This window comes from Ictalurus furcatus, chromosome 29, assembly GCF_023375685.1.
Source record: "Ictalurus furcatus strain D&B chromosome 29, Billie_1.0, whole genome shotgun sequence".
Lineage (NCBI taxonomy): Eukaryota > Metazoa > Chordata > Actinopteri > Siluriformes > Ictaluridae > Ictalurus > Ictalurus furcatus.
The window spans coordinates 2,544,408-2,557,936 of NC_071283.1; the positions used below are offsets into that span (position 1 = coordinate 2,544,408).

The following is a 13,529-nucleotide window of genomic DNA, read 5'->3' on the forward strand; positions in this document are numbered from 1 at the left end:
ATCTAAAACCCATCTAAAATAAATCACTTTACATCATCCAAACTAAATATAATTCAAGATCGATTGTTTAATTTATTTATTTTACTAATTTTCCTGGTTTTATTTACTCTCATTCTTGTTTTTCTTTTACAAACACTGTTTCTATAATTCGTCTGTTCTGTTTTCTCCCCAACTTTATTATTATTTTTTCTAATTGTTTATCCTCACTCTTGTTTGTACACGCTCTACTTTTTATTTACTCAATTAATTTTCTTCCATTCATTTTTTAAAAAGAAACTCTATTTTAGATTATTTCTAATTTAGATTATTTTTATGCACGCTGTATTTATGCCCATTGTTTTTTTCTTTAACAAACTCTATTTTCTATATATGTTGTCTATGTTCTATATTATCTCAAACTCTGTTTTTATTTCTTATTTAGTTTTTAGATTACAGACAGAAATGTAATAATAACAATAATAATCGATTTTTATATAACTATATTTGTTTTTATTTGATTTTACTTTTTTATTTTACTTAACCGTCTAGCTTGGAACATTATTATTATTATTATTATTATTATTATTATCAATTAATGTATAATTGTAATGTAGATAATATATTATCAATTGTAATAATGCTAATAATAAACTTTATTATCGTTCTTGATGTTGTTGGAGGATGTAAGGATACAATCTGGCAACCCTGACAAGACTTAGCGCATGCGTGGTGCGCGAGAGGCGGGTCTGGAGTTTGCCGCGCGGATTCGAAGCGAAAATGGAGTTGATGCGCGCGATACAGCTGTTGAAGTTAAACGCTGTATCCACCGGTATGATTTATTTGTTTTTATTTATTTTATTTTTGTACATTTATTTAAAAAAAAAAAAACAAAGACCTCTTTGAAGCTGGTGTTTAAATATATTTATTGGTGTCTTCTGTTGGTCAGAAAACACCAAGTCAGGCTGTAGCTAGTTCGCTAAGCTAACGTCATTAGCCCAAAACATTAACCAGTCCCGGAATTATACAATGCTAACGGCATTTAGTTTAGCTAATTAAAATATTTATTATTATATGTACGCGGTATACAGGTTGTGTTGTATATAGGTATATACTTGGCTGATAAACCTGGCTGCTTGGCTGAATAAACAGCCTTAAATATAGATTCAGTAAGGTTTACAAACATTTCTGAATAGTCAACGGAGCTTTCGGCTCAACTCCAAATCAGTGGCTCCTCCCGGTAGAAGTGCACTAGTTAGGGTTTAAACTGAAAGGGCTTCCGGTTAACACGGTGTGCACTTCTAGGACTCTAAGTGTGGATTTGGGACGAGATCCTAGTTCACGATTTACAGTTGGATAGCTGGATTGTTTTTGTTTGTTTGTTTGTTTGTTTACTTACTTACTTAAAGCCTGGCTTGCAAAACAGATGATTTTACTCCACTTTTTTGTCGTATATCTGAGAAGCTTGGATTGAAGAATAATAATAACTAACTTGTTTTTGTTTTTTTGTTGTTTAGCAGTATAAGTGGATTAATTAAAAAAAAAAAACAACAATAGTCCAGTAAATATCAATAACAAAAATAAGAACAAATTAAAGTAGGGTAAATTTTAAATAATTTAAAATTGTTTAATGTAAATTAAAAATAGAGTAAAAGTACAATCGTTCAAATAATATAAAAGTAACTTCAGAGATGAAATAAAGCAAATTTATAAAAGCTAGTCGAGTGCTCAAGTGGATAAAAGTGAATAGTCTTTTGGTGTGTGTGTGTGTGTGTGTGTGTGTGTGTGTGTGTTCTCTCCAGCTTGGGTGGACGCGGTGTGGGAGTGTGAGTTCACGGACGCCGAGCCCCTCGACCCCGCCGTCGAAGAGGAAATAAAAGAAGACGTTAACGCGTTTAAGAAAGTGTACGAGCAGTTACTGCCGTTCTCCACCGCAGACGCCGACGACAACACTCAGGTGACGCCAGCCTCCGAAAGGGCGTGTTCCGATCCGACGTGCTTCTTGCGATCTTACAGATCTTATACGTGTCTGTCTTTTTTTTGTCTTTTCCTGCAACAGAGCGTGTGGAAGGTGTTGGGAGAAAACGGCGTGTCGGTGAAGTCTCTGGTGGCCGTGCTGGCGTGCTTCGTCCTCGGCGCCAAAACCAAATCGTCCAGCGTGGAGCAGAGACGCCACAGTCTGCAGGCTGCGTCGCTCTACCTGCTGCTGCTCACCGTCCCGGGTGAGTATCGCGAGCTCACGTTTCTCCTCGCGACCTTTCAGAGTATCGTGTGTTGTGTTTATTAGACTGAGATCGAAGGTGACGTGATGTAAACTGTTAAATCTGTTTTGTTTTGGGGGTTGTCTTTTTTCCCCCCACAGGCAGTGTTGCCAACAAAGTGTTCCATCAGATCCTGTTCGACACGTGCCTGGACGTGGTGCTGAAATGCTGGCCGCAGAGCTCGGGGAAGAAACGCAAGAAAGGCACGCTGAAGAGCTCGCAGGGTGAAGCCAAGAGCGGGAAACGGCCCAAACCCCCGAAGAAAGTCTCGCAGGAGGTCTGCCGTCTGTCCGGTTAACCAGAACTTAATGGCGTCAATCACGGCGTCTCTACGTCATGTACGAATTCGGTTGCGTGTGGGCGGAGCTAAAACTTAAAATCCTTTCGGTCGACGTGCAAAATTCCTTTTCAAATAATCGAATTTTATCCGGCGAATTCGACATTGAACGCAGTGCGGCGCGGAATTTTCTATAACAGTGTATTGTCTGTGACATGGAGTGTTTAAATGAAAAGGGGGGATATTTGGTATGTATGACGATCCCCCCACCCCCAAACCGATCATATGATATGGCGTATTAAAGCAAATATATATGGTGGCCAAAGAGATTAAAAGCGTATCGGATCGTAACCGTCTGTCTGCGTTCCTCTTCCAGATGGAGATTGATGAGGAGGAGGAGGAGGAAGACGATGACGAGGAGGAGGAGGTGTATTTCTCAGCCCAGGATCTGTTGGGAATGCGTGAGGACGTGGCCGGACTCGTGCGAACGCTGCTCAAGCTGCTGGAGAAGTTTTCGCTCCGGGACAAACCGCAGAGCGCCGATAGCTGCATGCGGGTCAGTAAGCGATGACGACGACCATGTCGACGATCTCGCTGTCACCGTTTGGTGTAACGAGGGCATTTTAGCTTATTAGACACAGACGATCAGATCAGAAGGTTGTGACTTTCAGATAGCCCTTTAAACACTCGTAACCTTTAACTTACTGAACCAGGAAGATACAGTATGTAAAACGTGTGTGTATATAAATACACAACAAAGATTAAACCATGGCCTTGTTTGTGTTTGGATGCGCCTCCTGTCAATCATTTATATAGATCCTCTGGGGGCGGAGCTTCGTGAACACGGCCGGGAATCGTTTGAAATATCGTTGAAACTCACTTAATTGTTCGAGACCTAATCTTGGGGAGGGGCGGGGGCGGACGGGACAAAAACCGACTAATCTGAACTTGATGCGTGTTTAAACTCCGTGTTTAAAGTGAATGAATACGAGTAATACTTACTAGTAATGAGCAGTTCGAGTCATTTAGTTAAGAAAACAAACACCCAATCGCTCAGTTACTCAGTATTTCAGACCAACAATTTTATTTATTTTTTTTTTTCTTTTCTTTACTTAGCAACGTCGATTAAATTGAAATGAAGTAACGTTATTTTGCAGTTGTTCACCGAACTCACCAACTTCGAGCCGGTCGTCGGAGAGCTGTCCTTCGCTCAGAAACGGTCAGTTGTTGTACACGCACGCCTTCCGGCATCATTTAGTATACAGTAATTCCCTGTAAGTGACTGCCATGATGGGTTTCCTCCTGATTGGTCAGGAAAGTGTTGAGTGATTAATTAATTAATTAGTTAATTAATTAGTTTTCGGTCGCATCAGCGCTGACAGTAGTACAACCGCCAAAAAAAACCACCAACAAACCAGGTTTGTATTGGTACATAATAGATGGATTAACGATCATTTTTCTATAACAGCATGTGCCCAAGATATTCCTTTACATATATAATAGTTCTCTGTGATAACGTATTTTGTGTTTTGTCTCATTATCAGCGACGTGGACAAACTGCAGAGCCTCCCCGAGCTCGCCTATCACGGCCTCTGGCTGCTCTGCTCCTCCAATCACGGTGAAGGAAATGAGGCGAGTGTCTTATTTATATATTTTATATATATATATATAAATAAAAATCTTTTAAGAATAAATTCCAGTCCGGTCAATAATGGAATCCAAGCAAGACCCTGTGACGTGAGTGGAATAATTTATAATTAAACGAGGTTTCTTGGGCTTCAGTGTCGCCGGCGTGTCTTCCACCGCCTGCTGTACGTCATCCTGATGATGAGGAAGGAGAGAGCGAAGCCGTGTCTGCTCGCCCCATCACAGGCCGTCTGCAACGCCAGAGACCAGGCCGTCCGCTTCATCGGGTCAGGAAAGAATATCTGTAGATATAATATTGATATCACGATCACGTTTTTCTTGTTTCCTTTTATTCTATATAAACTTGTTGCTTTGTTAAGGAAGTACTTAATTCGATTTCATGGTATTCCTCAGTAAAGCTGGTGGTTAGTATGGAAAAGGACAAAGTTGTGTCTGTTGTTAGGGTTATGTGTATTTTATTTTATTTCTTTCTTTATTTTTACGTTTTTAAAATATTATAACTCTTATTTATACACCCATAAATAGAGGGGTCTGAAAGAGTGCTAAACCCATAAATAAAGTGCACTGTTACTCAAGTGTTTTTATCTTAATAAAAGAGTCGATGAGGTAAACCGATCACGTGACACCGTGAGTTTGTCGCTGTTTCTGAGCACCAAGCTGCTTAAACGACATATCAAGCGTTTATTGAACACATCTACTGTGTACATTAATGGCTGCTATGTTAACTGCTAAGTTTATTAATTAAAGCAAAGCAAGTATACTTTACCTGTGCACACCGATGTTGACTCATCTCTCCTCAGATTTAGTTCTGCAATGGCTGTTCCTGCGCCGCAATTCTCAAAATGCCCACAAGATGGCGCCATTTATCGGTGGATACGATATTACAAAACCGATAATGGAAAAAAGCTTAAATATCAGGAAAACAAATAATCAGTCGAGCTCTAATTATAAGTTCTGAAAGTTTATCTCGTGTGTGTGTGTGTTCTGCAGCCATATTGTGGACGAGCACAAGGAGGACACATTGCCGCTGCTTAGGATCCTCGTACAGCACATCTGTCACCAGGTGGATTACTGGGGATTCATTTTATTAATACTTTTTTTTTTTTTTTTTTTAAAGTAAAAACATAGAAGTGACTTGGGTGTGTGTGTGTTTCAGATGGTGGAGAAGGCAGAATACCGCGCTAGCGGAGCTCAAGCTGTCGGGAAGCTGGTGACTAAGATGCCGTGTGAACATTATGCCACTTTTGTCAAGTGGCTTTATAACTATTCTCTAAATACCAGGGTGTGTGTTCACTATTTAAAAAAAATGCATACATTCAGTGTTTTTTTTTTTAAGTCTAGGGAAACCTCTATTTCGCGCACACACACTGTCTGTGTCTGCAGGTGGCGTTCCGCATGTTTGCTCTGGACGTGGCCATGGTGCTGCTGGCGCAGGAGGAACGGGAGGCAGACGAGGCGCTGGAACCTGATCTGGCCGTGTACCTCTCGCACCGTTTCCTGGTGCGCAGCGTGGTGTACGGCCGCCGCTCCGACGTCTCGCCCACGGTCCGAGCGCACTCCATGCACTGCCTCGCCCAGTGCTTAGAGCTGCCCTGCCACAACACCCCCAAGTGGATTCACGAGCTCTTCTCTTCCTCCTCCACGAGTACGTTATTCCGTTTCATTCGTTACCACTTCCACGAGCGAGGGGTGTGTCGTTCCGTAAGAAGGCAGAACGAAATAGTTCATCTAATGGAATGATAAAGAGGACCATTGCTTTATGTGATTGGAGCTCTTCATGCCTTTATTTCTCCTCAGCTGGTTCACAGACCATGATGGAGACCGGACGCTCTGAGCGTAAGCATAACCTCTCCGCTTTCTCTTTTGTTCCTTTAAAGCTAAGCCATTACAATATATTCATTTCTGATGCTGTGCTATGATTTTATTTTTAAAAAGTTTTTTTTTTTCTTTCCAGAGACTCTAAAGAGATCAGAGATGGCTCAAAAAACGGCCTTGACCTTCCGTACCATCGAGCTGACCAAGCACAAGAGCCTGGAAGCTGCCGGACACCGCAGCACCGACGATGGCATGAGCCACGACGCTACCGCCATCGAGTGTCAGTCCACACACACACACACACACACACACACACACACCCCAGATAATGTGCGTCGTGCATGACCCGAGTCTATAACTCTCTCTTTTATTGAATTCTTCTGTCCTTCTTTAGATCAGGAAACCTTGGCTCTGTTTAAACAGCGTGTGAGTGACCCCAAGACCAACGTCAGGAAATGCGCCCTCGAGGTATACACACACACACACTCGCGCTCGCACTCGAGTGTCCTTTAGCATGTCAAACAGTAACTTGTGGTGAATTAATTATATCTATCTCTGTGTGTGTGTGTGTGTGTGTGTGTGTGTGTGTAGACTATAATGAGCCTGCTGAAGCACAGCGTGATCACGTGTAGTCCGGAGAATCTGGCCGTTCTCTCCGAGTGCTGTCGGGACCCGGCCGTGTCCGTGAAGAAGAAAGCCATGCAGTGTCTTATGGATCTCCTCACTGTGAGTTGTTCATTCAGCTGCCAGCTGTCGTTCAAAATGGCCGCTACAACTGTTTATCAAGAGACTAAGAGGACCAAGATAGCTAAAAGCTCAGACTTGAGTGTTTTGGCTTTTGATAAGCTGTGGTGTGTGTGTGTGTGTGTGTGTGTGTGTGTGTGTGTGTGTAAATGTGGGTGTGTAGGCACTACCTGACAGCGCAGAGGTGCAGGAGGCGTGGCTGAGGGGCGTGGTCCCTGCAGTGATGGACTCTGAGAGCTCTGTACAGGAGAAAGCTCTTGAGTGCCTCAACGACAAAATTGTCACTTGCATCAGATGTCACAGCAGCTATCGCCATGACGACGTCTCCCAGAGAGTGGCCTGGGACCTGCTGAGACTGATGTGTGATAAGTGTCAGGACCTCAGGTGAGTCTGTGTCTCTGTCTCTCTGTGTGTCTCTCTCTCTCTCTCTCCGTGTGTCTCTCTCTGCCTCTCTCTCTCTCTCTCTCTACCTCTCTCTCTCTCTCTCTCTGTCTGTCCGTCTCTATCTCTCTCTCTGTCTGTCTCTCTCTGTTTCTGTCTCTCTGCTTCTCTCTCTCTGCTTCACACGCTGCCTCTCGCTGCATCTCACTCTTTGTCTGTCTCTATCTCTCTGCCTCTCTCTTTAACTCTCTTTCTACTTCTCTCTCTGCCTCACACTCTGCCTCTCTCTCTATTCTCTCTGTCTCTATCTCTGCCTCATGCTCACTCTCTGCCTCTTGTTTGTTCTCTCTCTTTCTCTCTCTCCCTCTCCGTCCCTCTCTGCAGGCGATATTTCAGTAAGGCGTTCAGTGTGTGGTCGAGGCAGGAGAAGTTTTCTGCCACGCTGGTGAAAAGTCTGATCTGGCACACGGAGCGTGAGCAGGCGGCGGCCGCGTGGCTCCTGCTGGCCAAAGTGGCCGGCTGCTGCACTAAGCTCAACTTGGGCACTGTTCTGGAGGCCTGGAATCGCACAGTCGGGTCAGCACTCGTTCAGCACCACTTACACAAGATAACAGATCAGCCACATGATCTTGGATATAAAAAAAGATTCAATGACTAAAAGTGAATAATGAACGTTCGACAGGTCCCCCGTAATCGACGTGGCTACAACCTGCCACATTCTGACTGTCCTTGGTCACACTGCGGCGAGTCTCAATGATGATACCAAAAGCAGGATCGTTGGTAAGGATCATTAAATTACATAAAAATGTCTCATCTGTTATCTAGCTATAAATAAAGGAATACTGAATTATTATTAATGTGTGTGTGTGTGTGTCTGTAGATGATCTGATTGCATGGCTGAAGGGCTTCAGTCTACCCCTGGAGGTGATCAGCGCCAGCGTGGACACTCTGTTCAGTCTCGGCCAATCCGACAACGTCAAGGACACCATGGTAACCATACACACCGGTGTTGTGTTCTTAAAACGTCATTTTCACAAGCTTTCCGTTCACTGTGTGTGTGTGTGTGTGTGTGTGTGTGTGTGTGTGTGTGTGTGTGTGTGTGTGTGTGTGTGTTAAAGAGCTTCCTGAACCAGTTCTGTGGAGAGCTGGTCTCTGTATGTGAGGAGTACCTCTCCACCGTCCTTTTAAACGAGGGCGGAGCAGAGAATCTAAATGAGGATCTGCTGGTAAGACCTGATCTGGCCCAAAACCCAAAGAGTTGGTTTTTAAACTGAACCCAAATGTAGTCGCGGTAAACTGTTCCTTTCTCCTCTCTTTCTCAGGTGAAGCACTTATACACTCTGGGCATGGTCTCTCTACACTGCCCTGCCAAAGTGCAGAAGAGAGTCTTCCTCCTCGTTCAGTCCATTCTAACCACATCTGAGCATCCTGGTCTGTTCATTAATCCATCCATCTGTTAATCCTTCCATTCATCCATCCAAATCATCCATCCATCCAAATCATGTATCCATCCATCCGAATCTTACATCCATCTAAATTGTACATCCATCTATCCATAATTTGAAATCATACTTTATTGTATGTGGCAAAAAGCCTGGGGGGAAAAAAAAGTCTGAAAATTTGTTTTGCATGTATCGTGATGAATCTTTTGTTTGTTTGTGTGTGTGTGGTGCCTCCAGTGGTTGGAGAGGGTGCGGAGTTGCCAGTCAGTCAACCTCTCTCTCAATTCAAGCCTTCCTCGATGCCGACAGTGGTACGAGCTCATGCAGTCCTCACGCTAGGTATGACACGCACCGGTTCACAAACATTCCCTCGCTGAACCTCTCTTAATACCAGACTCATCTTCTTTCTCTTTCTTTTTTTTGTCCTATCTCTGTGCAGGGAAGCTTTGCCTGCAGCACGAGGAGCTGATGGTGCGCTACATTCCTGCGTTTGCGCGCGAGCTGGAGGTGGGCACGGAGTTAGCTGTGCGCAGTAACGTGGTGGTGGTCCTGTGCGATCTGTGCGTGCGCTACCCGAACACGCTGACCCGGTACATCAACAACATCTCAGCCTGCCTCAGAGACACCGAGCCGCTCATCAGAGAGCAGAGCCTCATCATGCTCACCAACCTGCTGCAGGAGGAGTTTGTCAAATGGAGAGGTTCTCTGTTCTTCCGATTCGCTGCCGTCCTGGTGGACCCAGATCCCTCCATTGCAGAGTAGGTCTTCGGTTGGTGATGTTTTTCTAACACCGTGACGCCTCTGCTTTTCAGTGTTCCCTTTTTAGACCTAGTGTTTCTTTTTTTTCAAGTGTAAGTCATGTTGATTTTGTTGCTGTTGTGAAGTCTCTGTGAGTACTGCCTGGTGGACCTGCTGCTGAAGAAGAACCCGCTAATGTTCTCTCAGCACTTCATCGAGTGCATCTTCCACTTCAACGCCTACGAGAAGCACAAGAAATACAACAGATTCTCACAGACACAGAGGTGAGCGTGCTAACTTGCATTTTAATAAAAACATTGAGTCAGTGAATCGTTTGGCCAAGGCAGAGGTTAAAATGAAAAGAATTCACTCTTCTAAACACAGCTATACCAGCACATTATTAAATAACGCAAAAACAACAATCAATAGCCATTTTACACTACTCAAGCTGTTTGCTGTCTGCCTTAGAGACTGCACACTTGAGCGAAGTGCGCGACTGAAACAATCTCAACAAATCTGGATGAATTAACCTGGATGAATTAAAACGAATTCGAATGAATCTGGATGAATCGAAACAAATCCGAACGAATCTTGATGAATCAAAACACCTCCAGAATGAATCGGAAGGAATCAAAATAAAAATGAATGAATCTGAACACACACAGAATGAATCCGAATGAATCTGGATGAATCGAAACAAATGCGAATGAGTCAACACAAATCTGAATGAATCCGAATATGTCTGAAAGCATCTGAACGAATAAGAAAACATCTGAACAAATCTAAACCAATCTGAGCGAATCAAAACCAATTTTAAAGAATCTGAATTAATCTGAAGGAGTCTGAATTAATTTGAAAGAATTTAGATGATTCGTTTAATTGAACGGACTGAAATGAGGAGTCACTCAAATGAATTTCATTATGTGTGTGTGTGTGTGTGTTTTGGCAGTGAGAAGAGCAGGTTTTCTATGAAGGGGCAGATGAACCTGGGCAAACGTTTCAGGATCTACAGATTCCTCCTGAAACACTTCACAGATGAGCAGCGCTTTAATATTACGACCAGAATCAGCCAGGACGTACTGGGTGTGTGTGTGTGTGTGTGTGTGTGTGTGTGTGTGTGTGTATGAAAGGAGACGAGTGTGTATTGGATCTGTGTGTCTTTAATTTTCTAATCTAATGATGTGTGTGTCACTCGCAGCGTGTTTCGTGGACTCGGAGCTGCCTTTAGATTCGGAGGGCGCTGAGCTGCTGGCTGACGTGTTCGATGTTCTTTCACTGAAGGAGATCAAGCTGACTGCCATGAGCGGCCCTTCATCCAGCGACGATGCTCCGGAGGACGAGATGGCTGCCGCTAAAGCCGTGCTGCAGAAAAAGCTCATCTCTCAGGTTGCAGTCCTCTCTCTCACACACACACACACACACACACACAGAGTGAACATGTAAATGACACCACAACCCTTTAAAACTGGTCCAGGATCAGCTTAGCCTGCCCTAGCTCCCATATTTAACTGCAGGAACAGCAGGAAGTCTGCTCTCAGGTCTGTGGTTAAATTTCGGGCGTGTTCCGTTCGAACAGGTGCAGAAAAAGAACTTTGTGGAGAACGTAATCCCCATGGTCATCGCCCTGAAGAACATGCTCGAGGAGAAGCGCTTGCCCGTGCTCAAACACCTCATGGCGTTCCTGCAGGTAAAAGCTCACAGGGAATAAACAATGGTAGATTAGTTGGTGTTAATGAGACAGGGATTTAGGATGGGTGGGTGTGTGTGTGTGTGTGTTAGGTGACCATGCAGGACTACCGCTCTGAGGTGAAGGAGCTCTTTGCAGCAGATGAGCAGCTGGCTGCAGAAGTTGAGTACAACCTGAAGATGTTTGAGAAACAAAAAGAGCAGAAGCTGGAGCAGCAGCTTAGCAGTTTCACATTGTCACCCAGAACTAAAGTGAGTCTCTCACACACACACACACACACACACACACACACACACACACACACACACAGGAATGTTCTCACAGACTTTAGAAAGCAGGGCTGATTTTTTTTAGTCAAGTTGAATTTTTAGTTTTTTTTTCCCCCAAGCCAAATGTACACACTTAATGAGTCTCATACACACACACGCATCATCTCACCTCATGCCCTGATGCTATATGTCCCGTGTATGTTCAGGGTAGCGCCGCTGTATCTCCAGCCCCAGGCGTCAGAGCCACACCTCTGCCACTTCAGTCTGCCCAGAGACCCTCAAACACCCTGAAATCTGCAGACACACTCAGGTAACACCATGGTGCAGAGACCAGAGTTAATAAAAGTCACTTGAACGTCATAAACATATCATTTATGTCGCTTGAAAGTTGCAAGCCTACACAAAGCTAGTACAAATTCTTCCTCTCAGACGGCGTACCTTTGCTGGAATTCTGACCCCTGTGGGACAGAGACCTTCCCGCAGTGTAATGTCTTCAGGTAAACCTGCACATGAACAGTTTGTACTCTGTCGGTTATCCTGTTAGGAGAAAATAATTTAAAGAAATTATCGACTGTGTAATTTGATGTAGCCCAATGCGAACTGGACTTACTGTCAAGTTGATTATTTTCCTACAACAGCATGTTTTATTCTTCTCGTACCAAAAAAAAAAAAAAACAATAATATTGCACATTTTCTAGCATACAAAATGTTCGATTTCTCCTACAGGACGTGCAAAAGGAGTGTTTGACGGGAGAGCTATCAGCACGCCGCAGGGTAGGACGTCATAAACACCTGCACATGTGATCCTCACATAAACCCTGGTCAAAAGAAAATAGATTGGCTGTAACACCCAGAACTTATATCTGCTAACTAACACATTAACGCTTGTCCAGTTTTAGCCGTTGGAATATACGTGGATTGAAACGCAGCTTAGCGGTCTTAAAGTAAACACGTTTATCATTAAATTAGGAGAACAATACGTTCTTAGGAGGATTAATGGTTGCCTTGAAATAGCTATAAAATGAATTACACTCATAACTGTTTACCTCGTCTTTGTGTAACACTCTCCGTGTGTGTTTGTATAGAGAGCATCAACGAAGTGACGTTCGGCGAGCAGCTAAGTGCCATCTGCATCGACGGCGCTGGCGGTATTCTTTCTTCTGCATCGATTTCACTTACACAACTAAGCACCGGTTGTATTTTTTTTTTGCTCTTACTCTGATTCTTGTCGTAACATACTTGTGATTGTTTCTGGCTGCAGGCAAGAGTAGTGAGAATGTTCTACATCTGATATCACCTGACCATGAGTAAGTCTCTTCTAGGGTCTTTTTGCAGTGCCAGACATACTATAACTAAACATATTAACATTGTTGTTTTTTTTTTTTTCTTTTTCTCCTTTTCTTCTCCCCCCAGAGCTCCAGCACCAAGGCAGTGGAACGTAGAGTCTCCTGTTGTGAGGAAAACCCAACGCAGGAGACGGCAGTTATGAACATGCGTTTATATTATATGATTGTGTGTTCCCATAATCTCTTCAGCTGTATCTGTTTATCACCGTCCTCATAACTTTCTCTCACCTATACATCTCACACCCCCCCCCCCCCCCCCCGTGTGTATATATAACGAAAGGAACGGTCTCTGTTTTCTGTACCTGTATCACTTCTGTCATAGCAGCTATAAACTGACTTTCTCTTGACGTTAATAAAGTGTAACAAATCTGAACGGAAAGCAAAGCGTAAATTCTTCTCTCCTTAGTGACTACTGCAAAGCACTGACACCGGAGACTCCTTCCGATCTTAAATACACCTCTAGGAAAAGATTGCTGTCAAGAGTTATGGACAGAAAATTCCAACACTTGACCGATCAGATTTGAGAATTCAGAAGCATCTGTGGTACAACATGTGGAAAGGTTTGACGCCTTGGTGCTCCTTCTACACTGATAGACAGGGACGGGTCAAGAACAGCTGATTAAAAACTTGTCTGTACCAACTAATGGACTACGGCTGCTAACCATTCACTTATGTAGTGAACTATACAGTGGGTAAACCTGATACAGTGACCAGAGTGCATATAATTATCACATAATCATGTTCTAGGAATAGACCTACAGACGAGATGATTCTAAAATGGCGGCCATAAGTTACTTGTTAGCAACATAAAGCACCAAATCTCCTACAATAATCATTCCTAGGCTGATGAACTACATTTAGAACACGAAGGAATGTCTTTATTTATTTGAAATAAATTCTAAATGACTCCTTTTTATCCATTTACTATTTACTTATCTTTCTAAAC

The 13,529-nt window shown here is 43.4% G+C and overlaps 1 protein-coding gene and 1 long non-coding RNA gene across 3 annotated transcripts; one reads left to right on the forward strand and one right to left on the reverse strand.

The window, feature by feature from the left end:
- The first annotated feature begins 26 nt into the window (after nt 1-26).
- On the forward strand, nt 27-12,789 carry ncapd3 (non-SMC condensin II complex, subunit D3). Its single transcript, XM_053618992.1, has 34 exons — nt 27-808; nt 1,779-1,933; nt 2,036-2,198; nt 2,339-2,514; nt 2,891-3,070; nt 3,672-3,733; nt 4,059-4,146; nt 4,297-4,427; nt 5,152-5,224; nt 5,318-5,443; nt 5,545-5,806; nt 5,959-5,997; nt 6,116-6,256; nt 6,371-6,444; nt 6,568-6,702; nt 6,884-7,104; nt 7,486-7,677; nt 7,784-7,881; nt 7,982-8,091; nt 8,220-8,327; nt 8,424-8,532; nt 8,781-8,882; nt 8,983-9,301; nt 9,428-9,565; nt 10,231-10,364; nt 10,480-10,667; nt 10,858-10,968; nt 11,061-11,219; nt 11,444-11,547; nt 11,667-11,734; nt 11,964-12,011; nt 12,323-12,385; nt 12,499-12,544; nt 12,651-12,789. The coding sequence occupies exons 1-34, from the start codon at nt 757-759 to the stop codon at nt 12,724-12,726; spliced, it is 4,251 nt and encodes a 1,416-aa protein (XP_053474967.1). The 5' UTR covers nt 27-756; the 3' UTR covers nt 12,727-12,789.
- LOC128604138 (uncharacterized) lies at nt 10,660-12,657 on the reverse strand. Of its 2 annotated transcripts, XR_008385144.1 has the most exons (5): nt 12,284-12,657; nt 11,676-11,774; nt 11,407-11,531; nt 11,079-11,141; nt 10,660-10,962 (listed from the first exon to the last, which is right to left on the reverse strand). It is a non-coding gene; the product is annotated as an uncharacterized LOC128604138 (long non-coding RNA). The 2 variants fall into 2 exon arrangements; XR_008385143.1 differs by having other exon boundaries at nt 10,660-11,141.
- Nucleotides 12,790-13,529: the final 740 nt, after the last annotated feature.